General features: G+C 49.6%; 1 protein-coding gene across 7 annotated transcripts in view; it reads left to right on the top strand.

Moving 5' to 3' along the window:
- Positions 1-4014: 4014 nt before the first annotated feature.
- The window catches only part of GATA3 (GATA binding protein 3), a 75326-nt gene continuing 54691 nt past the window's right edge, over positions 4015-24649 (top strand). The window contains exons 1-2 of one of the 7 annotated variants that reach the window (XM_081880075.1): positions 4015-4184; positions 22897-23588. In XM_081880075.1, the coding sequence (XP_081736201.1) occupies positions 23348-23588 (241 nt within the window). In that variant the 5' untranslated portion in view covers positions 4015-4184; positions 22897-23347. Of the gene's footprint in view, positions 4185-6804; positions 6826-6903; positions 6925-21825; positions 22666-22896; positions 23589-24649 lie in introns of those variants that run through there. The other 6 variants (XM_081880077.1, XM_081880076.1, XM_081880079.1 and 3 more) reach the window with 6 other exon arrangements.

The following is a 24649-nucleotide window of genomic DNA, read 5'->3' on the forward strand; positions in this document are numbered from 1 at the left end:
AAGCCGACTTCGGTGGGCTCGGTTCGGAGGCTGAGGAAGAACCCCCATTTATTTTTGGGTGGGTGGGAAGGACGGGGGATGGATGGATGGAGACACCATCAGCCGAATGTGTGTCTCTCCCCAAGCTCTTTCCCAAACTGGGGAAGTACTCGAGGGTGTCACAATGAGCGAAATTACGCGTGTCAGTTTCCAGAGCGGGTGGGTTTGCCGAGATAGATAGTAGACAGCGCCACTGGGGAGGGACGGAGGGAGACTTTCGTCTTATCACCCAAGACATCAACCGATCGCTTTCCTCCTTTCTTCCTTGCTTATCTATTTCCCATATATACCATTAATTTCATTCTCCAGCCGCCACCCCCCGCCATTTTCTTCATGGCACTGTGCTAACCCAATCTCAGGTTCTCTGTGTTTATGCCCCCCCCCAGTTTCTCTGGCGCCCTCCCATTCCCCCAAATTCTCTTCCCTGCAAATCCGCCTTTTGTGCTTACATTTCCAATTCCATTCAGTTTCAAGACCACCCCCTCTGCCTTACCCAACAGCGAGCCACTGATTTGTTTCTGATATTAGCATTATTGTTATTATTTTAAAGTTTATGATGATCTGTGAGTGGCATTTTTTTTTTTGTTCCAGGCAGACACGCTCAGGCCGCCGCCGCCGCCGCCTTCCCTCCCGCCCCCCAAAACGATCTTTAATTTATTACCTTAATTGAATTTGTTTGCTAAAGATAGATGTGGACGTCAGATCGCGTTACCTTTCACCTTAAAAAGGGAGAGTCACTTAAGAAGTGCAGATAGGAAACTCCCCACGTCAACAGAAAAGAGGGGGGCGGGCGGGCGGGGAAGAGGGGACGGCGCGGGGAGAAGATATTTGCTAGGTATAAATGTGCTCATTTTACACCCCCTGATTTAAGATTTCAGCGGAGGTCTGTGCGGGAAGCAGAGAATAAAAGCTCTTTCAACCCTGCAGAGAAACCCCACCTCTTCCGTTAGGGCGAAGTATAGGGCGGTATTCAAACCCATTAAAATAATAATAATAATAATAATAATAATAATAATAATAATAATGCTTCAGCCTTGTTAAATTAAGCCTATAAGCTAAAAGGATTCAATTTACATCCGACTGGCATTGCCAGCTTGCACTGTTGTTAAATATAATCCATAGCCCAAGATGGGAAATAAACAATATTAAACTGAGTACTGATTCAGTACTGAGTGGCTGCCTCTTTTGGTTAGTCAATTTCAACCTCTTGGCTCTCACGGCCTTGTGGTTTGTGAGTCTTCCCTAAACCCGACCGCCGTTTTCTGGTGTAAACTCAAGCAAATCTGAATACAGTTGGAAAATCAAACTCATGCCGATTGGAAATCGTTATCATTTGACTTGTGGGGTGGGCGGTCGATCTTCTGGATTTATTATGTGGGTCTTTTCCATACGTGTGTTTATGTGTGTATCTTTACATTTGCGGAGATTTGGGCAGGATTGCGCAAATGAAAGGAGATGATTGATCGGTGCTCGTGTTTGTGAGAGAGAGAGGGGGAGAGAGAGAGAGAGAGAGAGAGAGAGAGAGAAAGAAAGAAAGAAAGAAAGAAAGAAAGAAAGAAAGAAAGAAAGAGAAATATTGCTGAGCGGGGAGCAAAGGAGGAAGGCGGCTTTACACGCACGTGGCAAAGAAAAAGTGGATCTTTCCCCCGCGCGCGTGCGAATTCAAGGCACCTACGCGCATCTCAGCAGCCGCACTTCCCACGCCAAATCTTTTGTTCTTCTTTCTCTCATCGGCGATGGTCATGGACAATCTCTCTCTCCCCCCCCCCCCCACGTTCTTTTGTGAGGCAGGAAAACATAGGCGCAGAAAGAACTTCCAGCCCTTAAACCAGCTGGAAATGAAGGGAGTTGACCGGGCGTTCTGTTGCCCGCTTCCATGCCCGACTTGATTCAAAGGAATCCATGGAATAGATGGTGGAAGAGAAATTGATCTCTCTGTGCGAGAGAGCGCATGTCTCGCGCATCATTATATCTTTTGTGCAGATTATATGTGCGCGTGCGCGCGCGTACATACACTTGGTATCTTACCTATATAATTAGATAGATAGATAGATAGATAGATAGATAGATAGATAGATAGATAGACAGATAGAAATAAACATAGAAAATCTTCAAAGATTTAACAGCCTCAGCTTTCCGGGAAATAAAGCTTGTCTTTTCCTAACATGTCAGTTCTAGTGAAGCTACCTGATTCTTACTTGCAAGTAAATGCATTTAACATTGTGTTGAAAGGACACGTTTGCAGCCACCGGAAGGTTTCAGGGACTGAGAAAGACAAGTCCTTATCCCCGCTCCTATTCTATTAGATTTAAATAGCTATAGCGGTTTGTATATGTCTCTTTGTGTCTGTGTAATTTATAGATCCGACAAGGCAAAAATAATAGGGGAACCCAAGGCTCTTTTTAATTTTTTTACGCTCACCATCTTTTCAAACGACCGGCTAGGAGGAGAGAGGGAAGGAGGGAAACGGGAGCTTGGCAAGGTCCTAACAACGGAATCAGGACATCTCTGTCGGTGGAGCAGGGGTTAAAAGTGGCCCTGCAGCTTCTAAGGAGCTAGAGGGAGGATTGTGGTGGTTGTTGCTGTTCTGAGTGTATAGTTTGGCCTCGGACAATGGCGAAGGACTTGACGTGGGTTTAGGGACTGCTGCTGTCGAAAAATACCCCGTCGCCGCCTCCGGAGGCATTAAGAAGGTAAGAGGCTAAAGCTAAGTTAGAGACACTGTGTGTGTGTGTGTGTAAAAGACAGGGGGGGGGTTTCTCTCCCATCAGTCTCCCCGCGGAGTGCTGCTGTTCCCTTCCAGGCCCTCGATCCACAATCCACTTAAGCCAAACTGGTCCCAATCCTGAAACACCTTAATGCGCGTACGGGTGGGTGATAAAGCGAAACAATGGTATTTGCTCACAAGGGAATGTGTCACAAGGGTCGTGTGTACCCCCACCCCACCCCACGCTAAGTCTAATCGATTTCAGTCCAGCTTCTCCAGGGCGCGATTGGTGGACGTGAGCGTGTTTTGTCTCATTCCCCTTCGCTGTTATGTCTGGATTCAGGCGCGGGGGCGCGCGCACGCTGGGGGAGAGGGGTCTTTGATTGCCTCTCTCCTTCTCTCCCCCTCCCCCTCCCCCACCCCGCAACCCCCCGCATCTGGGCGTTAATTTGGGTGGGAAGAAAGCAAGAGACGTCATAAAACAAACAATCGCGCGCGCAGAATGATTTCATGCGCCCACCCTGAATATCCCTCCGCCCAGAGAATCTTGCGAGCAGGGCTAGTTGCCTCCAGGGTGCTGGGAAATGGAGCTTTGCTAGGGGCTGAACTACAGTTCCCAGTATCCTTTGGGTGAGGGAACTGTGCTTTTAAAGCTGCGGGGGTGTCTCCGGGTGGATGTTTCCGTGTCAGCTCTCTGCTCCCTAAATGCGCGCATGGTGGCGAGGACCCTCTCTCTCTCCCTCCAGAAAGCGCACGACTTTGGTCCAGGTCGACTTTGGTCAATGACACAAGCTTCCGACGCCAAGCTCCTGTGACGGACCACACGCTTCCCCCTGCTCCTGGCTCTTTTATTTGTTATTCCCCAAAGCCCCCGCGAGCTTTCTTGGCTACTCCTGCCTGCCTTTGTCAATCCTTCAGGCGACAGCGGCAGGCGGGCCCGGGCCGGGTTGATTCCATGACATCACATGCAGCTCCACTCGATTCCCGAAGAAGCCTCCTCCCCTCCCCTCGCCCTCCTCCTCTTCCCACCCCAAACCCCACCTGCGATTCGCGGGGTGGCTGCGTAAAGACCCGCCCGTCCTCTTTTTCTCCCTCCCCTCCTGCGTCTCTTTCACTCTTTCTCTGCCCTCTTTCCAACCCGGAAGCGCTCCGCTCTCTCGCGCTCTCTCTCGCACGGTGGTGAGGAAGAGGAGGAGGAGGAGGAGGAGGAGGGAGGAGGGAGGGAGGAGGAGCAGGGAGGTCAGAGAGATTTGGGCTGGGCGCTTGGAGGATGCGGATCACCCAGATCCCTCGATCTCGGCTTGGCAGCAGCTTCGGCGATGCGCACGGCCCCGACGGCGGCACCGGCAAGAACCGCGGGTGGACTCGGCTGCTTTTCCTGAGCGCACCTCTCCAGCAGATCGAGAGAAGATAAATCGCTCTCGGCGCTTGTTCCCAGGTCAGTGCAAAAAAGAGAGAGAGAGCCATTCCTCGTCTTCTCCTCTTTGCGCGGTCTCTGGTTTTCCACGTGGGTCAAGGCGGGGGATCCCGTCGAGAATCTCCTTCACAAGCCTGCACGGAACGGAACGATCCGTAAATAGTGTTTCTCAGGTTGCACTTGGATGATATATTTTCACCCCTCCAACATCCTCTCTCTCCCCATCCCTCCTTCCCTCTTCGGTGACCTTGGAAGGGGACTTGGGAAGGTGGGTGAACCGGACTTTCCCCCTGTGAGATCAGATGACCTCTTGCAGGTTTCTCGGCAGCCCCAACTCGGCTTGTGGCTAAGCCTCCGGACTGGGGTGGTTCTGGTCCTGGTGGAGCAGGGTGGGTCCTGGGGGGAGCAGGTCCACGCAAAATATCTGAAATCGCCCCTGGTTCTAAGAGAGAGAGAATGCAAACGGGAGACGGGCCCGCGTTTCGTAGAAAGCCTGCGGAACGCTCAGGAACCCCACATTTCCTTGGGGTGAAATGATGGCCGGCAGGTATCTGCAAAGGCAGGCGCGATAACTGGGATGCATAATCTTGCGTGACATCCATCGCGCAGCCCAAGGGGATAATTTCGTCCTTGCATCGAAATAAAATCAAATGGATGCCGGGGATTTCTTTTTATTTGATTTTTTTAAAAAAATAGTGTTTATTTAATTGATGCGAGAATGCTGCTATCCTCCCTTGGGCCTTAGGAAGCGGCGAGCAATTTAAAAACACCGATACATTAATTCAATCAAATAAGGATATACGCTTATTTAACGCCCATAATACCTTCTCTAGCCTATGTCTTCTCACTAGGCTTGGAACATCGAGATAAAGCATCGCCCTTCTAATCTATATGTATCCGTGAAGATACACATAGAGATTCCATAGAGATGCTTAAGAGATTCCATTGGAGTCTAGCCTAGACCATCGGGGGGGAAATGCTCCCTGTCTCTTGTCAATTTCACTTTCAAGGTCTGCCTTTGTCTGCCTCCATCTTTGCAGTCCCGCCAGTTACTTTCCATCTTTCTTTAATCCGCTGTAAAATTTGCAAGCCCCCTTGCTATCCCTTCCACAATTTATACCTGCGGTGCCCTGCAAATAACGTCTGCGGGCTCGCTCCGATTCAGCTTCATTCGCTTTGGTTATTCAATAATTTGGCATCACTAGTTCTCCTTCCTAAAACAATCAGCAGGCAGTCTCAGGATACTGAGCACACCTGCAAGTATCAACAATTCCGACTGCACCTTCTTCCAGTAGTAAATATGCAATTGGTTGTTTTTGTTTTTTTAATGGGATCGGAGAAATTAAGCGCTGCAACTGTATTAAAATGCTAGCTCGGGGATATAAATATGCGTAGGAATAGAAACATGGAAGCGAGCGAGGGGAACGGATCCACCAAGAAATTACGCCGGAGAAGGAAACTCTCAGTCCCAGCCGCTTTCAAAAGGCGCGTCCTCCTTTGCTTAAGTGCCGTGTGGATCCAGAAACAATCGTCCCTTGGCAGGCGCTGCCCCTATCAAAGGCACCCTTTTCTCCGGAGCCGTTTTAGCCTCTGGATTCTCTTGCGCGAGGTAATAAGGGCAATGTTGCGCTAAGAAAGGAGGGACGGAGCGAGGGACACGAGACCGAGCCACCTTGGGCGTAATGATAACCGCAATTCAATTTCGTGGACCTGAAAGGGGAATCTGGAAAGGACCCCTGAAATGTGCCAAGCCGGATTTGCAGAGAGGAGTCTTGTGTGGATACGACCGATCCGAGCTGGGGCAGCGGGAGTGTAGGGGTCGCTGAATTTTACGAAATTCATTTTGAACAGAGCTCGGGTCGTTGGAGAATCGTTGTGTGTGTGTTTTGTTCCCTTCGCGAGAAAGGATAAACAAAGAAACCTGCATTTTGTTGGCGTAAAAACGCGCGTGGGGAAGACTTTTATCGTAAGCAAGCGGCAAGCGTATTCCTGCGCATTCTCACACCCGCAAATGACAGATTGCAGTTTGAAAATGGGATGGGTGGGTGAGAGAGAGAGAGGAGATGCCCGTGGTGGCGAAACGTTTGCCGGGTCCTGGGTGCAACGCATTTGCTAAAGAGCTCCTTTTGCAAAGCGGTAGGTGTGCGCGTGCGAGACAGAACCGGAGTGGCCCTTTCTATATATATTGTTTCTAATTCGAATCCTTCTCGTTGGTTTCGCTGTGCAAATCCTCCAGACTAGTCTGGAACAAGGGGCTCGCGTTGCTGCAGTTCCTCCCCTTGGTTCACAGGCTTCCTTAGATCTGTGTGTGAATGGAACAGTTTCTCCTAGGTCTGTCCTACCCCCTCCTTTTTGAAACACCTAGCCTTTTTTATTTTTCTGCTGAGAAAGAAGTGACCCCCACTTCGGCGCGTCCTTGACCGCGGCGCACGCGTGTTTGTTCAGCCGAGTACTCACGAGTCTCTTGACCCTCGCGGGTTTTCGGATTGACCCGGATCGTGAGTGTTGCTGACTTCGAAGGAAGTCAATTAAAAAAATAATAATAATCAACGGAATTTCCTCCCACGCAAAAGGCAGAGCGGGGAGTGGAGAGGGGGAGGGAGCCATAAGTATTCTGATACTTTCCTTGGAAGTAAGCTGACTTCAGCAACCGGCCTTCCAGGTAGGTGTGCTTATGATGCATTTGTGGACTTTTGCGGTCGCTAGATCGGAATTCACCGGCGTACGGCAACAGTTCCTGAGAAAGAGGAGACGGTTCCACGTAGCTGCAGAAGTCCCCTATCTCTGTAGCTTGTTCTCCGCTTTCCAGGCATCCAGATCACATATTTTTGCCTTTTCTCTCTTTTGGGGGGTGCCTTTTGGCTTAATACTCAATGAGCTTCCACCTGGGCATTTGCTTCGCTTCTGGACGCGCGTCGATCTATATTGCTTTGGGGCAGAATCTGGCGGTTATGTCTTCCTGCGCAAACCCCACAGAAATGAAGGGGAACGATTTCCCGGAGGGTCGTGCGTTTCTTCGTTGCGATGCACTTCATTGTGTTGTGGGGGATGTAGAGGTTCATGCCAGCTGTGTGTGTGTGTGTGTGTGTGTGATATTTAAGCTCTCGAGGTTCTATGTATTGCGAATTACTCTGTTTCCAACTTAGCCGTTTTCGCTGGGTTATGTGTGGGTGTCTCCTTGCTATATTCGTCGATGTTGCTTTGAATCGAGTCAGTTTCTCCTCTGGGCAGCGAGAAGCGGCGCGTCTCCATCGCCCGCGCGCGTGTCATTTTCTCCGGGATTTCTCCAACACTTCCGTGACCCGGTGAGTGTGCGAAAGCACACCTTGCTTAGGCACGCACTTTCGAGAAAAAGATGTGTCTGTGAGCCCGCGTGCTAACCGTTCCGCCACACTTCACGACCCAGTTAAACCGGAGCGAGCGCTCAATGGGGCTTCTAATTCAACCGCTGGAATATGTTATCAAACGGATTCTGGAGCAGCAGGGTTGCCTGACATTACCCTAGAGAGGCTGTGGATCCGGCGCACAGGGATTTCAATGCAAAGATGATTGTGGCCGCCAATCTACACCCCCCCCTTGACCCGTCCTGGGCCACTGGGCCAATTTTTCGCTCTTGAAGGAAAGCCAACACCGTGTTATTTTTCTTTCCTTTTCACGTCGGCTTTCCAAAGCCGTTGATCCAAATAGCAATCCGAATGATCAGCTCCCTTTTGCTTCTAGAATTGATGGCGGTAGAAGTGAGCGGGTCCCCCCCCTCCAAAAAAAATATTGGCTTCAGATGCCAGAAAAAAATGTGTGTGCGCGTGAATTTGCATTGGCGCAGTGCCGTGGCTGACTACGGCTGCCTTCAAACAAGGGGGCTATTCCAGGACAGTGATCACGGCGGTACCCATCACGCCCCCCACCCCATGCAAGAGGGAAGGTCTTTCCTTTGCTCCTCCTCTCATCGCTCTGTTCAGTTTTCTAAGGAAGCCCCCGAATGAAACGATAGCGAGAGAGGGAGACCCAGAGGAAAGCAAGAGGTCGGCAGTGACCTATTCCAAACTGTACAGTGGACCATCATCCTATAGATGCGAAATTCCTTAAGGTTTTCAAGGAATCATTCTTTAAATTACAGGGCAATCCGCAATTCGTGATTAGTCGATAACAATCAAGTTCAGTACAAACTGGGCTGTTTGGGCAGCAAACAGCAAGTCTATGAAATCACGTTTTGTTTTGTTTTTAAGTGCTTTGTTAGTTGTAGGTATACTACTGACAAAGGTTTGTTCCCGGCTAATGAACCCAACCAAGAGACTTCATTTAGAGTTTTAAATGGATGCGTGTGCAGACACCTACACCCCTCTGTGTGCATAGGTAGACACACCGAGATATTTCTGAATTACATTTAGCATGTGTATAGTGCTTTAGTATTCAAAGTGTTCATCTACATAAAAAATGAGCAACTTCTGGCCCTGCGGATGTTGTTGGAACGTTTCTAACCATGTTGTTGGAACGTTTCTAACCAGGCCCAGCTGGCATGGAGCAATGATCAGGGATGATGGTAGTTGTGGTCCAACAAACATCTGGAGGGGCAAAGGTTCTGCAACCCTGAGCTACATCCCCAGAGCAATCTGCAGAACAGTCCTCTAGGTGGGCTGGTGCTATCCTGTCCACACTGAGGATAAAAGTGAAGACTGACTTGGTTTACAGGTTTGTTTATTACCTGGGAGATTCATAGCAGGAGCAATATTAGAATCTATGATTTATTGGCTCAGTCTGTCTATCTTCTCTCTTTCTCATCTGTCTGTCTGTCTGTCTGTCTGTCTCTATCTAAATAGCTTAAACAAGCACACCCACCAGATATTTAGAATAAATTTATTTCAGCTGGCTAACATGGAGACCAGGTATAAGACTAACTTCTCAAGAAGGCCTGGAGCTTCAGCTGAAACCAAGAACCTTGCATCTCATATTGGAGAGAGCTCAGCCTTTCTTCCACTTCCATTTCTAGAGAAGAGGGTGATTCAGAAATCAGGAATTCCTTCCTTCCTGTCATCTTTATGCAGGCCTGGGAAGATCATGTGTCCACTCCACACAAGGTTCATGGGTTCTTATTTACCCTGCACCACCATCAACCCCCACCTCCCCTCTGTTTTTGTCACGACAGGTCTGAACAGCAGAGAAACATCAACAAAAACCTTTGAGGGCTTGGTCCTCCCCCTTCCCCCCAAAAAACTCTTAGGCCTGGAAAGGTGCCTAAAAGATTAAGCCAAGATTAATTTCTTTGTTCAGTTACAGAAACTTCTTAGAAACCACAGGCCCTTCATGTACTATTCTAGGCCAGAAAATGTCTAGGTGTGTGTGGGGGATGGGGGAATTATTAAAAGGTATCATTTTTGATTGACACCATGACACCATTATCTAAGAGCCGACGCATTCATAAACAAATCAACTTCAGGGTTGGGTTCCCAAGCAGGGTTAAAGGGCTGCTCTTAGAGGTACTCAAACCTTGCATTCAAGCAGCCACCGTGTATCCCGCCCCCCCAATGCATTCCTCTTGGCTCCTTTCAAGCTCATAACAACCAGAAATACAAGTGCTCCGGATTCACACGTCGCAGCGAGCCTGCGGACACGACTCCCCATCCCACAGCCGCGTAGAGCAGGTCTGAAAGAAAGGCGTCAGAATAAAATAAGAATTCGGGGGTCTTGAGGAGAGTAAGGGTTGAGAGATCTGTTGCCTTAAAATAAACGTGGGGAAAGACAGGATCTTTATCTTGCGCTGGTTATATTTCCCGAAACTGAACGTTTTCTGAAGACATCTCCGGATTCTTAGACATGCCTACTCAGAAGCTTGAGCGAATGGGCCCAGGATTGTAGGTTTCAATAGAGAGAGCCTGTCTGACGAATTTCTTTTTAAACACCTACTGCTAAGAGGGGGGAGCGCGCGCGAGAGGCCGGCAGAGAGAAGCACTTTGTGTCGGTGTGTGTGAGAGAGATTTCACCACCTCCTCTCTACGCGCGGTTTGTTCAAGTGCGCGTGCACACCACCGTGTGGACACAAACAAGCGAGCAAGCGAGCAAGCAAGCAAGCAAGCGCGCAGGGGTATTTGTTTTTTTGGGAGGGGGCTCTTATGGAGGGAGGGCAACAAGGTGCCCAAAGTGTGTATCTGTTGACTTGCAAGCTGGTCTGCGTGTTTGCAGGGGGTGGGGAAGGGAAAGGAGCGAGTTGATGTGGTGATGGTTGTCGCTCGCTTAAACCTTCCACCCCCGACGCCGTGCACACTCCATTCACCAGGAAATCTTGTGGGATTTTCCTGGCTCCCAGCGGAGAAAGTGAAACTTAACTAGATCCAAAGCTGAAACTGACTGGATCCTAGGCAGCCTTGCCGTTTGCGAGGGGATGCGCGGGGGCGAAGGGAGATCCCCGCGCAGATTCTAGAAAATTAAAAAACCCCTTTCCCCTCTCTTGGGAATGTAGAAGGGGGAAGGGTCGCTTCCTGGACTGGTGGAGCCGGTTTGAGTCTCCCGTATCTCACTTTTGCTTACTTTTTAAACTGTCCTGAAGGCAGCGGATCTTTTAATTTCAGAAAAGGATTTTTTTTTTTGGGGGGGGGGGAGGGAATGGTGGAGAGGAAAGAAAAGAAAAGAGAGAATGTATATATTTTTCTTCAGGCCTCCTTCCTACTCACCAACCATCTGCCCCCTTCTCAAATGGGCCTCTCCCCAAATTTTATTCCAGGAGTCAGACCTCTAGAGGTCTGAAAGAGGGTCTCACCGGACCCCGTCCCCCCCCCCCACGTCTTTCCCGATCTCTCAGGATCTTCAGAGGGAAGCTGGCCACCCCGTCGGTGGCGGTGGAGGAAGATCCATCCGAATCGACACGATCGGATGCTGAGGCGTTATTTCGCTTCCTCTTTTTCTCCCTGCAATACGCACGAATTTCCAGCTTTTGACCCGTCAGGCTTGGTACTTTCCAGGCTTCCACAGTTGGCAGAGAATGGCGAATCGATGAAGAAAAAAAGAAAAAGAAGGAAAGGGAAGAAAGAAAGAAAGAAAGAAAGAAAGAAAGAAAGAAAGAAAGAAAGAAAGAAAGAAAGAAAGAAAGAAAGAGGGAGGGAGGGAGGGGGAAAATGTTATAGGCAAAAGCGCCAGAAAACCAATGAGAACGAAGGGCAAGCCAAGTTGAAAGCGGTGAAGCGGTTATCCTCTCTCCGCGCTCAGACAGAGGGGGGGGGGGCAGCCTTGCATCCTGAATTAAGCATCTACAAAGTCCCGTTGAGTTCAATGGAAGCACCCGAGCACGTGCTCGAACCGCTCTCCTTTGCCATCCCTGAGATCCACCAGGCTTTTGAAACTTTGAAAAGCTGCTGTTTCCTTGATAGCCGGCACCACCGAGCAGGGCTGCTCTAGGGGTGTCAGCGCCTCCACAGGGCAGGCAGGCAGACAGGCAGGCAGGCAGCAATCCCAGCCAAGCTTACCTGAGAATAGCCCCCCCCCCCATTGAATTCAGTAGGACTTGCTTCTTTTGCGTTGGACTCCTGCGTTAGGATCGCGCGGCTGAGCAGAACCCCTCGATCCAGGCTTGCAGAGCTCACCAGGGTGCGCGGAAGGGCGACCCCCCTTCCCCTTCCGGGTGTTTAGTTTTGTTCGACGTTTCGGGCGCTGAACAACCGCTCCCTTTTGTCCCCCGCCCTGCGGACAGGGATTCAGGGCTACCTGTTTGGGTTGCTTTTGCAGAGATTGTTGTGTCTCACGTCTGTCTTCGCCAGGGACAGGGAAGCGTGCGCCGTCCAGCTGCTTTTGGCAAGGAAGAAGCGACGCGCCCTTTTCTCCCGACCCCCACGCGCAACAAAAGTTGTCCCCGAATCCTCCCACTCCCGGGGAACCCGAGTTGCTTTGCGATGGGGTGGTGGGGTGGTGGGGGCTGGGAGAAGAGAAGCCTTCAGATCTCAGCCCTGGGCCGTGTCCCTTCCATAACCCTCCGATGCCTCGCTCGGGGCTGTTTACACAGCTTTACCTGCGCTGCGCTGCTTTCCCTGTCAAATCCCAGCCCAGTAAACGTAACATAATCCTATTCCAGTCAATTGTATGCGGGCTAAAAGCAGTTCGGCGACGGGATGAAGTGTGTGTGTGTGTGTTGCGTGTGTGTATGTGTGCTCTTCGAGCCCCCCTCCTTTCTCCCCCAGCAAGGAGACAGGGAAATTCAGACCAGGTGCCAGTAATCTAGAAGGTCACAGAGGAACTCGGAGAGGCCAGGCGGTTTTGCTCTCCGTCAGCTAGTCCGGAGTTCTTTGGGACCCCTTTGCCAGTACCTACCCATGCTTGAATAAAGGACACGTGGCGGGCATGCAGAAGGCCGCAGGTTCAATCACCACCCTCTCCACCTACAGGATCCTAAGGGCCAGGGAGGCGACTGCAATATAACCCCCCCCCCCCCTTTTGAAAGCTGCTGTCCGTCAGAATAGATGCCTTACTGGTTTACTACTCGTGATAAACAGAACCACATTATTTTGTTAGCTACCTGATCACACTAGATCCGGCCCTTCTTCGGGGGGGGGGGGCATGTTTCTTCTTTAACATGCTCAGTGCTAGTTACAGGTAGGTAGCCGTGTTGGTCTGCTGCAGTCGAAACAAAACAAACAAACAAACAAACAAACAAACAAACAAAATTCCTTCCAGTAGCACCTTAGAGACCAACTAAGTTAGTTATTGGTATGAGCTTTCGTGTGCATGCACACTTCTTCAGATACATGCTCAGTGCTGCAGTCCTATACACACTTAACTCGGGAGCAAGTCCCATTGAGCATGTTGGGACTTTACTTGCGAGGAGACGCGGATAGGATCGCAGTGCGCGCCACTCGCTTTCTTACTGAGCCATCTTCTTAATCAGAAGTCAAACTCATTGAAATCAGTGGGGCTCACCCATCCCTGGTAAGTGGGGTAAGATTGCAGCGCTACTCACACTGGCTGGTATTAGGATAGATCACCCCCCCCCCATTTAATTCACGAATAAATCACACACACCCCTTAGAGATTGCCTGAGGTCCTGGCACATTGTTTTATCCCGGAGTAGTGAATAAGGAATAACTGCTGGTTCCCTACTGATGCATCACTAGTGAGCATGAAGACACTGGATCTGTGTATGAAAGGGAAGGGGCAGAAACTCCGACTTTCCTTAAATTCCTGTATTGCAGGGGGTTGGACTAGATGACCCTTGGGTCCCTTCCAACTCTTACGATCCTATGTCTTTTGGCATAGTGGTGAAATGTAAAAGAGAGTTAAGGAAATGCCCCCGGCTAACTGACCTGTATTAAATTAGCCACCCCTGCAGTAGTATTGATTCTGGATCAAGTAATTCGGAGTGCACTCAGACTGGAATGTGTAAACCACCCCCCTCTCCCTCAGACCTGGAATATCCTCCTCCCACTGAAGTCCGTGTACAACCGATTTATTTGAATGAATCAGCATCACACACTCGGCTCCTGCAGTTGCTGCACCGAGATTCTTAAAAAATAAAATACTGCACATCTTTACCGAAGTTTTCGTGACAACACTCCCATAAATTTTAATTATTGAAAACTGCAGAAACGTACTATGCAGAGCAAGACGGAAATAATTATATTTATTTTTTAAAGTAACAAGCACGCAACTACCACCCACGCAGAACCAAGTAGGAGAAGGCCTTTTATGTTGCTAAACAGTATCTTTAAAATGCCCGGGTATAGTGAAATAAGGGTATTTTTTCCATTTTTTAAAAGAGGTCTTCGGTTATAGCAAGAACTGGTCGTTTTGCAATCTCAAAAAGTTGATGCAGCTGTTCAGCTAGAAATGTTCATCGATTTTGTTTGATTTTTGTGTAGGTTTTTTTAAATAAAGATTTTGGGGAAAAGATCTGGGGACTATCGAGCGAATCAGGTTCCCCTGTGTGTTTGTGTGTGTGTTGGTAGGGAACAGGGAGCAATATCTCTGTGTCATGTTGTGGTCATCTGTGTAGTTATTGGCTGGGAAAACCGGGTCTCCCCATGGTCTCCAGTGCGGATCTTTTCGGTTTGAAAGCTTTGGCGTGAGAGAACTTTAGGACCTGATCCGCGCAGGACGGAGCAGGAGAGTTCAGTGGAGGTCAGGTGTCTGGTAAACGAACGATACTGTAGGTTGGTTGTGGACCTCGTTTTGGTGCAACGACCCGGATGGTTGCTTGTGTTTGAAATTAGAAGCAAACTGCGTTGAACTCAATAGGACTTGCTTCCAAGGAATTGTTTTCTTCAGGATCAGACTATGCGCAAAGAAACAGGCACTTCCATTCGCCTTATTTTGTTCCACTAAAATTTGTTTGCAGTCTCCGAAGCAGATGTGCTTTCTGGGAAGTGAGTTTAATTTGGTTCAGGAGAAAGTTCTTAGGATTAGAGGTTTAGGGAGCGATCCTACGCATTTCTACTCAGAAGAGAGTCCCATTGAGTTCAATTAAGCTTGCTTCCAAGTAATAAGATCGCACCTCCAGAATTTCAGTTTTGATGAACCTACCTTGGCATTATCTGGTGGGTATCTACCTACTTGACACGGAATATTTCACACCAAAACAAACTCTTCCCGCGGAATTAAGGGGGTGCGCTAAAATGTTTTTAATTTATTTGTTCACGTTCGAATGGCCCCCTCCATTCCTGAACTCTGACCGTGGTCATTACACCGAAGTAATGAGAACGAGGGCTTAAGGTGAGTGGGTTATGGAAGCGAAAGAGATGTCAGAAGCTACCAGTCACCCTTCCTTGAACACAAGGATTGGGGAGCAAAGCCCACTTTATCTTCACAACAACCTTGTGAGGCAGAAGAGCGACTGGCCCAGTTTACCGGAGAGCCTAGGGCGAATCTCAACTCTGCTCGCCTCCTCCAACCACTACACCGCACTGCCCGCTCCACTGAGCAGAATTGCGCTTCGCTTCGGAATGAACAGGACTCTCCATCTGAGAGCCAGTAGGTGAACATGCACCACACGCTTACAGCATTCCCCACCCAAAGAACCCTGGGAACCATAGTTCACCCACCACGGAACTGCAATTCCCAGCACCCTGAACAAACTACAGTTCCCAGGATTCTTAGGATGGGGGAAAGCCATGTGCTTTAAGTGTTTAGTGCGTCTGCAGCCCGAGAGAAGCCGGGAGAGTGCCCCATTTATCCTCGGTTTCCCTTCGGGCTCAGCTCCGCCTGGCTTCCCCCGGCTCCTTCTTCCCTGCCAGCTGGAAATTCGGCCTCTCGCTTCTCCTCCTTGCTCCGCCAGCAGGGGCTTTAATTGACAGTTTTGCCCTAATAGGAGCTCATTGTTGGGAGCAATTAGCAAAGCAACCAGTTTGGAGAAGGAGAGGGAGAGGGGGAGACGAGGAGGAGGAGACGGGGATGGGGGAAGAGGGGCGTTTAATTCGATTTGAAGGTGAGGGGCGTGTGCCTGAGATCCCGGCCCGCGCTTGGTCGATCTTTTCCAGCTGAGAACGCGGGGGAAAGCCAAGGCGAGGGGGCTGCTTCGGAAAAAAAGAGGAGTAGAGCGCAGAGAGAGGGCCCGTAGCCAAATGTTAATGAAGGATAGAGGAACGGCTTTGGCTGGCGACGCAAAGGGAAGGAGAGTGGGAGATTAATTCGCTCCAGAGCGCGCCGTTTAGAATTCGAATTTAGTGAAAGTGCCCAGGATGGACCACTCCGGATCTGCTTTAAGCCGATCTTAGGGCCCCATCAGAGATCCCAACTTGAATAAAATATTGTGGGGGCCCAGGTAAGCCTTGCCCCGCACAACCGATCACATGACACAACGCACACGCACTATTTGAATGGCAATGCCGACCAACTTGGGGGGAGGGCGGTCCTCTCAAATATTTTATTGTGGGGGCCGAAGCCCCCACGGCCCCTAGGAGTTGGCTCCTATGGACCCTATCCCTTCCCATCTTTCTTTGCGCGTTTGCTCGCAAGTAAGTCCCATTGAGTTGGATAAGACAGACTCCCACGCCACTCCGCAAGGCGTGTATCCAGATTTGTAGCCTTTCTTGGCGGGGTGGGGGGACGACCAAACTAAATCCCAACTCATTAGACACTCCTAGGCTTGCTTCGAAGTGGATCCCATTGGCAAGAGAATCTCCCCGAAAGCCGAGAGGAGACTGAGATCGTCGCGTTTGCTTTTTAAATCGACCGGTTCAGTTTCGGTGGCTCAGGCTACCTAACTCCGTCTGTGTAGGGACGGGCAGGGGAGAGGTTTTGGAGAAGTTGCGGGTGAGTCTTTGTGCAGGAAAAATGCCCCTCGAGAAAAAGGGAATTCCCCTCGGAACTCCGGAAGATTTGGCAAGCTTCGCCTTTCTCTAATGGAAAAAAGGTGCGTCTGTGAGTGATGAATAATCACTCGGAGGCTGCAGTTCTACACGCGCTCCTTTGACAGAAAACCCCACTCCCACCGACCTCGGTGGAACTTACTCCTGAGTAAAAATGCGGATGTCTTTCTGCAAACCGATTTTTGCTCGCAGAGGAGCGCGCGACTGCGTCTTCTCCGCGCTTAGGAAAGCGGGATAGGATTCCCAAACAAAACTAAACCTCCATGTGCGCTTATTCCGTAGTCAGAAACTTGGTCGGATTGAATCTAGTTTATATATGTTGAGAAGTTTCCCCTGAATAACATTTATGTGGGGAAATTTGGGGCGCCACTTCGCGTTAATTTGGCCTTCTCTTCGCTGTATATACCTAGAAAGGTTCGCCTGGGAGTCAGTCTTACTGAATTTAGAGTCTCTCTCTTATCTGTAGCGCGCGGGAATTTTCAAACCGTCTTACTCTAGAGGAGTCCCATGGACGTCCGCCCGACTCAAGCCACATAGAATAAATGCAATTATGTTAGTGGCCTGGGAAACGCATTCGGTTTGCCTGGTCAACAGGTCTATTCTGCTCCTACCTTTAGCCACCTGGAGGAAAACAAAACCACACTTTTTGCAGCGCACTGCCTTACTCAGAAGTAAACCGTACTGAACTCAACGGGATTTACTTCTACGCAAAGAGCATCTCCTCAATCTGCATCCCTTCGAATGGTGCTCAATGCCCTTGCATATAAATGTATATATGACTGATGTCGTGCAGGGCTACCGCTTTTAGAGGTCGGAAATGAATACGATGGTCTTGCCAACTTCCCTTCCATTCTCTTGGGTCTCCCAATGGTCCCCTTCTGAGCACGTGCAGAGTGCCTTATTTATTTATTTCATTTGTATCCCCCTGTTTCTCCAAGGAGCTCAGGGTGGCGCAGATACTTTCCCCCGCTGTTATCCCCCCATCAACACTGTGGGGTAGGTTAGGCGGAGAGTGAGCGACTGGTCCAAGGCCACCCAGGGATCTTCGTGGGATTTGAACCCAGGACTCCCGGGTCCCAGCACCCTAATCATTGCACCCCCCTGGCTGCCCAGACTGTCACCATTCCGCATGGCACCCCTTACACCGCGAAAGCATAACTGGATTCCTGAACCCCCCTCGCTTGAACTCAGTGGGCCTTCTGTGTGTGTAAACACACAAACACTGGGGGGAAAGAGGATTCCCAGGCAGACCTCAGCTACTCTCCAACCTACCCACTTTTATTTCTAATTGCATCATTTAAAGGACTTCTTCCCAAGCTTGTAGAATCCCGGATGATCCAAACAACATTCTGACCCGGTGTGGCGAGGGTAGTGTAACGTCTGTACGAGGAATCCCTCTTACACGTGTATCCAGTGCTGGGAACCATAGCGGGACTGCATTGAACGGCTCCTTCTATTTCCGCCCTCCCCACCCCGGTCACGCTCCTTTGGCCCCTCCCGGATGGGCACAATGGCCGTGACGTCAGCCCCCAGTGGCGTCGGCCAGGCTGGCCTAGGAAAGGGGCCTTCGGCAGAGCAGCCTCCCAATTACAACCGGTCAATCCAGTTACCAAGAGGGGAGGGAGAAGAGGAGAGATCTGCTCGCAATAAACCCCCCACCTTTACAGCAGCAGGCACGGTCGCTCCAGGTTTCCTCCGTCGCTGCGGTGGCTAAGAGGTTCTGGGTTCGAATCCACACACCCACTGAACAGCTACTTCCCTTCCGGAGGGAGGGGCGAGGGGAAGAGTAGCAATAATAATAATAATAATAATAATAATGATGATGATGATGATGATGTCCCACCTAACAGGGCTGTTAGTTCATTGCTTTTTCCCTGCTACGCCTTTTCTCCAGCGCGCGCAGAATGCGCCGTCCCTGATCCTCAAAACAATCTTGCGAGGTAGGCTAGGCTACATACTATGCATTTAAAACACATAATCTCCCCCCCCCCCGGATCCCGGGGGAACTCTAGTTTGCCCTCGCACAGAGCTACAACCCACAGCACCCTTAGCAAACTATAGTTTCCAGGATTATTGGAGGGAAGTCATATGCTTTAAATGATGCTCAGTACGCAGCCTTGGTCCCAGGCATCCTAAATCTTATTTGGGAGGGAGAAGGCGGCGAATAACACCACCCCAAAAAGCCCTCCTCTCCCCAGAAGATGATATTATGCAGAGCTTGGGACTTTCTTCAAACAAAACTATTCTTTACCTGTTTTATCTAATACAAACCGAGCCTTCTGAATAAGGACACGGGGATGAGCCATTTACATTTTGCCTGGAATACTTTTAAAAGTGACCAAAGCTCAACATTTTTAATCGTCTTACCTTTTTAAAAACCACTACAATTAATATTTTAAGTGTCCCAAGAGAGTATGCGTCGAAAGTTCACTTCAGGCGCCCCACCAAATACCAAGTGGGGATGAACAAAAAAGAGGAAAGCAAGCCCTTCGATTATATACTTTATATACTTTTCATTTAATCATTTAGTCGGGACAAGATTCCTCTGCGCCTGCAGCTAGGGACTTTTTACTCTTTCTTTTCCTCATTACTCCTGTTTTTAAAAATAATAATAAAAACGCAATCCTAACCATGTATACGCAGATATGTCCTATTGAATTCAACTGAATTTACTCCCCAGGGGTTAGAATCGCAGCCTAAATCACGGGAGAGCACTGGGTCAAATTTTTTTTTGAAGGGAAGGTGTCTCCCTTCCTTCAGAAAAAAAATAACCCCATCCGCCGACCTTTCTGCGTCAGTTATAGTTAGAGATTCACGTGAAATGGTCTGGACAGATTTTTTCCACAGTGCAGTTCCGACTCATGCAGGAATCTCGCAACTGTGAATGAGGCAAAAATGTTAAGGCTCTTTTAACTGCCAGAAAGAGTTAGCAAAGGAGACACATATATAGAATTGGGCCCTTACTTTCGGAATGAGTAAACAACAACAATAATTCAGGTCGTCTTTAGGCAGGCGACAAACATGTTAATGACACTAATCGCGGATTTCTGCTTGCTCTAAAGTTTTTTAAAATTATATTTTAAAGTGGGCATTATTTGTACGTTTCCGGACTGCGATCTACAAACCATGGGGCGAAATTATTCTAAGCTTTACTCTGAGTAGACCCATTGAAATTAATTAACACTCCTAAATTCGGTCCATTAATATCAAACGGGTCGGCTCTGAGTAAAAGTTAGTTGAATGCCACCCATTGCGATTCTTACTCCGAAGTAAGCCCGACTGTATTCAAGGGGACTCGCTGCTATCAAGGGTGCATAGGATCGTAGCCTCAATCCGGAGTCAGTGACTGAGCGTCGGGAAGATTTGGGTCTGCCCTGTCGGCGCCTGAGGATTACTGGTAGCTGGGCTCAAAGAAGGGATTCCCCCCCCCCTTTTTGGTTAGGAAAGTGTTAAATTACGCCCCAAGCAACTCCTAGACATCTCTGATCATCAAAACAGACTGGAGACAAATCTGTCAGTGAAGGCAAAAAGAAAAAAAAGGGAAAATAAATCCTTGAACCCGATCCACAAACCAATTAAGCTGAAACATTAGGACCATCTCCCCGCACACTTAACTTAAAACTGATGTAGTAATAACTTTGGTGGAACTTCCATAGACTTCCAACGGCGTGGAGGCTACCATCCTCTGCGCATTTACGCACAGGCAAAACACATTAAGTTCAAGTGGGGCTGCCCTCTATGAGTATGCACGCTTACTCTCGGCCTACATTAACACTCGTGAAACCAAATGCTTTCGCTTAACTGGGTAGTGGATCCTGCGAAGGGACTGCAGTACAGCATTAGGAGATCTCTCTCTCTCAGTGTGTATCTTAGCCACACACACTTTTTTTTTTTTACATTAAAATCAAACAAACAACGTCCAGTACAGGGACAATGACCACAATTAACAGAGCTCTTTCTCTCTCTATATATATATATTTTAAAATGCAACTTATTAGCATTTCAGAAACAAAGCCAATACTCGGGTCCCTTGCGCATATTTTAAACACTTGTCTAATTCTTCCCAGCAACAGTTTGATTTCCCTCAATTCAACCCAATTTATTGCATTGCAAGGTCTGGGCGAATAGGAGAAAGGGCGACAAGAGAAGACGGGTGGAGCCGGGATGGGGGAGCAGCGGAAAGGAAGACGATGCAACTTGTTGCGCTTTCAAAGAGAACAAAAACCCCACCCCCCCCCCTCAAAATAAATGCTCAGGGCGAAAATAGCTCCTCCGGGTTCTTGAGTTTGAATGAAGCACTAGGGGGTGCAATGGCTCAATGGAGAGAACGTTGAGAGTGTAGTTAAAAGTTCGAACGCGAGGCGAGCAGCCAATCGCTGACGCCTTTGGCCCGCAGACGGCTCTTGCTGCGTCCTGATTGGCTCCGAGGGTACCCCTTCCTTTCTCCTCCGGCCCCTTTCATTTTCGCAAGCCAAGTGGCCCGTGGAGGAGCTCAGGGGCCGAAGCCTCGCATACGACTCAGCCCTCGCCTCTTCGGACCGATGCCGGATCATTATGGGACAGTTAATGGCTTTGAGAACTGAAGTCCACAAGTCAAATCCACTCCTAATTCCCCCACTTTCAGACTTTCTCCCAGTGGCTCCCTTTCACCTGCAAGCAAGAACCCTAAACTCAGCTTCCTCCAGGGATTACATTGATATTTCCTCAGTTTTGTGCTCCTGAAAGAGGCTCACCCCTTGCCGTTTCATTCTCGGCAGACCGCGAACGGGGGAAGAAAACACGTGTACTCCTTACTTGCAAAAGTCGAACTAGCCATTATTTTAAATATTACCTCTCTCCGTTTGCCAAAGCACGCTAGGGCTAGCTTGAGCTGATCAACTCTCACACGCACCCGCTTTGTTTTGCGTGTGGACAGCCCACGAAGTACTAAATTCGCCCGTATTCACTCACTTTCATCTGCTCAGAAATAGAGGCTAACTCGTATCCCAATATAAACAGCCACCCAGTTCAGTGTCCTTACATTATATGGTGCCCAGTCCTTCCTCTGAAAGGATGATGCAATAAAATAAAAATCATTAATAATAATAGAGGGCTGATTCCTCCCCCCACCCCCCAAATCATCAACTTATAGGAACTCAAACTTGAGATGGTTAAGTCTTTCTCCCTCGCCCTCAAAATGAATTTATTTCTTTCCGGCTCCGGTACGCGTGGGTGGAGGGGAGGTGTGTTTTCTTTTGGGGGGGAGGAGGAAGAGGAGGGGAAGGGATCAGCCCTAGTTCGCTTTCTTCCTTTCCCCCCCTCCCTGCCCGTCCCCCTGTCCCTCCTCGTTCAGGGACAGACTCCACCCCCTCCCTGCTGATGACACTGGAACCTCCTTAAGTTCTGTCTCGCCGCAGCTGTCTGTGGATACTGAGCCGGCTGGCGCCATCCTGGTTCTTTCAGAAATAATGCCTTCTCTTTAAAAAGAAAAAAAGAAAAAAGAAAAGCAAGAGAGAGAGAGAGAGGGAAGGAAGGAAGGAAGGGGGGGAGGGCAGGCGGGCAGGCGAGAGGTGGAGTGAAATGAGGAGGACAGTTTGAGCCGATCAAGTTCTCTTTGGCTGTTTTCGCGCAACTTTTCCGAGGGTGCTTCTGTATTCATTTTTTTCTTCCTTTCTTGTCTTCCTTCCTTCCTTCCTTTTCGGGCTCCTCGTACCCCGTAGTTTCTCCTCCCTTCCTCGTTTCTTTAGCATGCTCTTAGAAATAGCATTTTAAAACGTCCGCCAAGTTTTTTTTCCTTTTTTTGGGGGGGGGGGGGCAACGCTTGCTGATTTTTGAAAGGGAGGAGGAGGAGGAGGAAGAGGAGGAGAGATGCTCCCCGTCGCAAAAAGCAGCCCCCACCGACCAACGCACTCCAAAACAACCTAAAAAAAAAGAGGGGGAAAGGAAGGCGAGGAGAGGGGAAAAGTAATCTCCCAACAAACCAGAAAATCAATACAAGAATAAAACAAAAGCGAACTTCTCACCGCCGCTTCTGCAGGTGAAATTGGCCAAACAGGAGGCTTTGCGGGAATCGGTGTATTTATTTCTTGTTTTTTTAAACCTGAGAGGGGGAGAGAGGCGAGAGGGTAGGACAGCGCGGCAGCGCAGGCTGAGCGCTCAGAGATCCCTGCGGCCAATTTCCCCGCGAGGCTGCGGAGATCGAAAGAGAAAGAGGCGAGATGGTGCCTTCGCTGGGCGGATAGGTGAGTCGCGAAGACTTGTTTGAAAAGCCGGGGGGGGGGTGGGGAGATAAGAGAGGCACAGGAGGTGGACTTTTGCAGAGATCTCTTTGGGGCGGGGGGCGCATTTTCTGTGCGCGTAAATGAAAAAATAAATCCAGTGTTTTAAAAGTTTTTTAAACCAAGTTTTTTCTCTCTCCCCCTCCTCCTTTCTCTCTTTCTCTCTCTCCTTTTGTCCCCCCCCTTCCATTACAGGTGATCGACCCAAGGCAGGCAAGCTCTCTCCGAGGAGAGGAAAACTCCTCTTGCCTCTCGTTGCTTTGCAGGCTCTCCCGCCCCCCCCTCTCTCCAGCCACCCCCACCCATTTTGGGGGAGACGGTTATTTAAGCAACACCTTTTCCCTGCACCTAGACATTTTCCAAATCTCTCCCTCTCTCCAGTCCTTCGGGCGACTCACTTTGACGAACTTTTTTTTGTGTGTGTGTTTAATTAATTCACGTGTTGGCATTTGTAAAAAGTTATTTCCCCAGCTCGTTGTCTCTCTCTCCCCCCCCCCCCCGGCTCCATTAAAAGAAAAAAGATTATTATTATTTTTTTGCACTGGTGTGTGTGTGAGAGAGAGAGGGGAAGAGAGAGAGAGGCCAGAAAAAACCTTTGTTGCAACCGACCAACCCAAACCCAGCCGCCACTGATCGTGAGAACAGGATGGAAGTAAGCACGGATCAGCCCCGGTGGGTAAGCCACCACCACCCGGCCGTCCTCAACGGGCAGCACCCGGACTCCCACCACCCCGGACTGGGCCATTCCTACATGGATCCCACGCAGTATCCTCTGGCGGAGGAAGTGGATGTACTTTTTAACATCGACGGGCAAGGCAACCACGTCTCTCCGTATTACAGCAACTCGGTTCGGGCGACGGTGCAGCGCTACCCCCCGGCCCATCACGGTGAGTGCCAGGATCCTAGCAGATCCCAGGGAGGGCGACCGACCCGCTTCTCCCCTCCTCTCGCTTGCTTTCTCTCTGCCTTCTATCCAACAACTGCTACATTTTGACAGCCAGCGATGAGCCCCGGAAACTAGGCAGAGAAAAGCTGGCGCGCTCTCTGTCTCTGCTCTTTCTGCATGCTTGGTCTTCTGAACTGCTGATTTAATGCAAGCCCAAAAGCTATTAGCAACTGACAAGAGAGAGGATCGTTTCTGGGAAATACCAGGTCTGTGTCTCTCGCTCAGGCTCGGCCTTGTCCTGGTGGAAGAGGATGAGCTCTGGGCCTTTTTGCAAACCAGCCACGCTCCCCGCGTGGAAAGTGCTCCCTGCTGCCCCGATCCTGTAGCATGCTTTTAAAAATATTACTCGGGAAGCAAAACTCTCCCTTTTTTTCTGGTTCAACGGGATTTTCTTCCCCAATACGCGCGCGCTGGGTTACAGGCTGCGGTCGCGCCAGCTTCCCTTGGGATTTCCTTCCTCCCGTGTAAACGTGTCCTAAGATGTGCTGAATCCCCATTATTTGAGGAGAAACGACCCAATGGCCTCCGCGGAACCGGCTTGCACACACAAATCCGATTTGAACTGCAACCCGGTTGCAGCCGCTAACCTGGGAGCAAGCCCCACTAAAACTCAGCGGCGCTTCCTTCCGAGTAGACATGGCTCGCTTTGCAGCGTCAGGCTGAATGCCGATGCTTGCTTGGGCGGCGGGGACTGAGGCCCACGGAACTGAGCGCGAGGCTTACTTGCGAGTAAATGTTGGCCTAGGGGACAGGTTGTAACGTTTGTGGCTTAAAAGCAGCTTGGAAACTGGGTGGTGGGTGGGACTCATTTGGGCAAAAAGCTGGGGCTATCAAGTAGCCACACACTGAAGCATTTTGAAATATTCAGGGATTTCCGCAGGATCCCCAGGCTTTTAAGAAGCGCCCGTCCCCTGCTCTTTTACCTAAGAGTAAATCCACTGCACACTTGTTTCCGAGTAAACGTGTCCCTTCTGCTGGGAGGTGGGGTGTGTGTGCATGCAG

Source organism: Podarcis erhardii (assembly GCF_964252035.2).
Source record: "Podarcis erhardii genome assembly, chromosome: 10".
Classification (NCBI taxonomy): domain Eukaryota; kingdom Metazoa; phylum Chordata; class Lepidosauria; order Squamata; family Lacertidae; genus Podarcis; species Podarcis erhardii.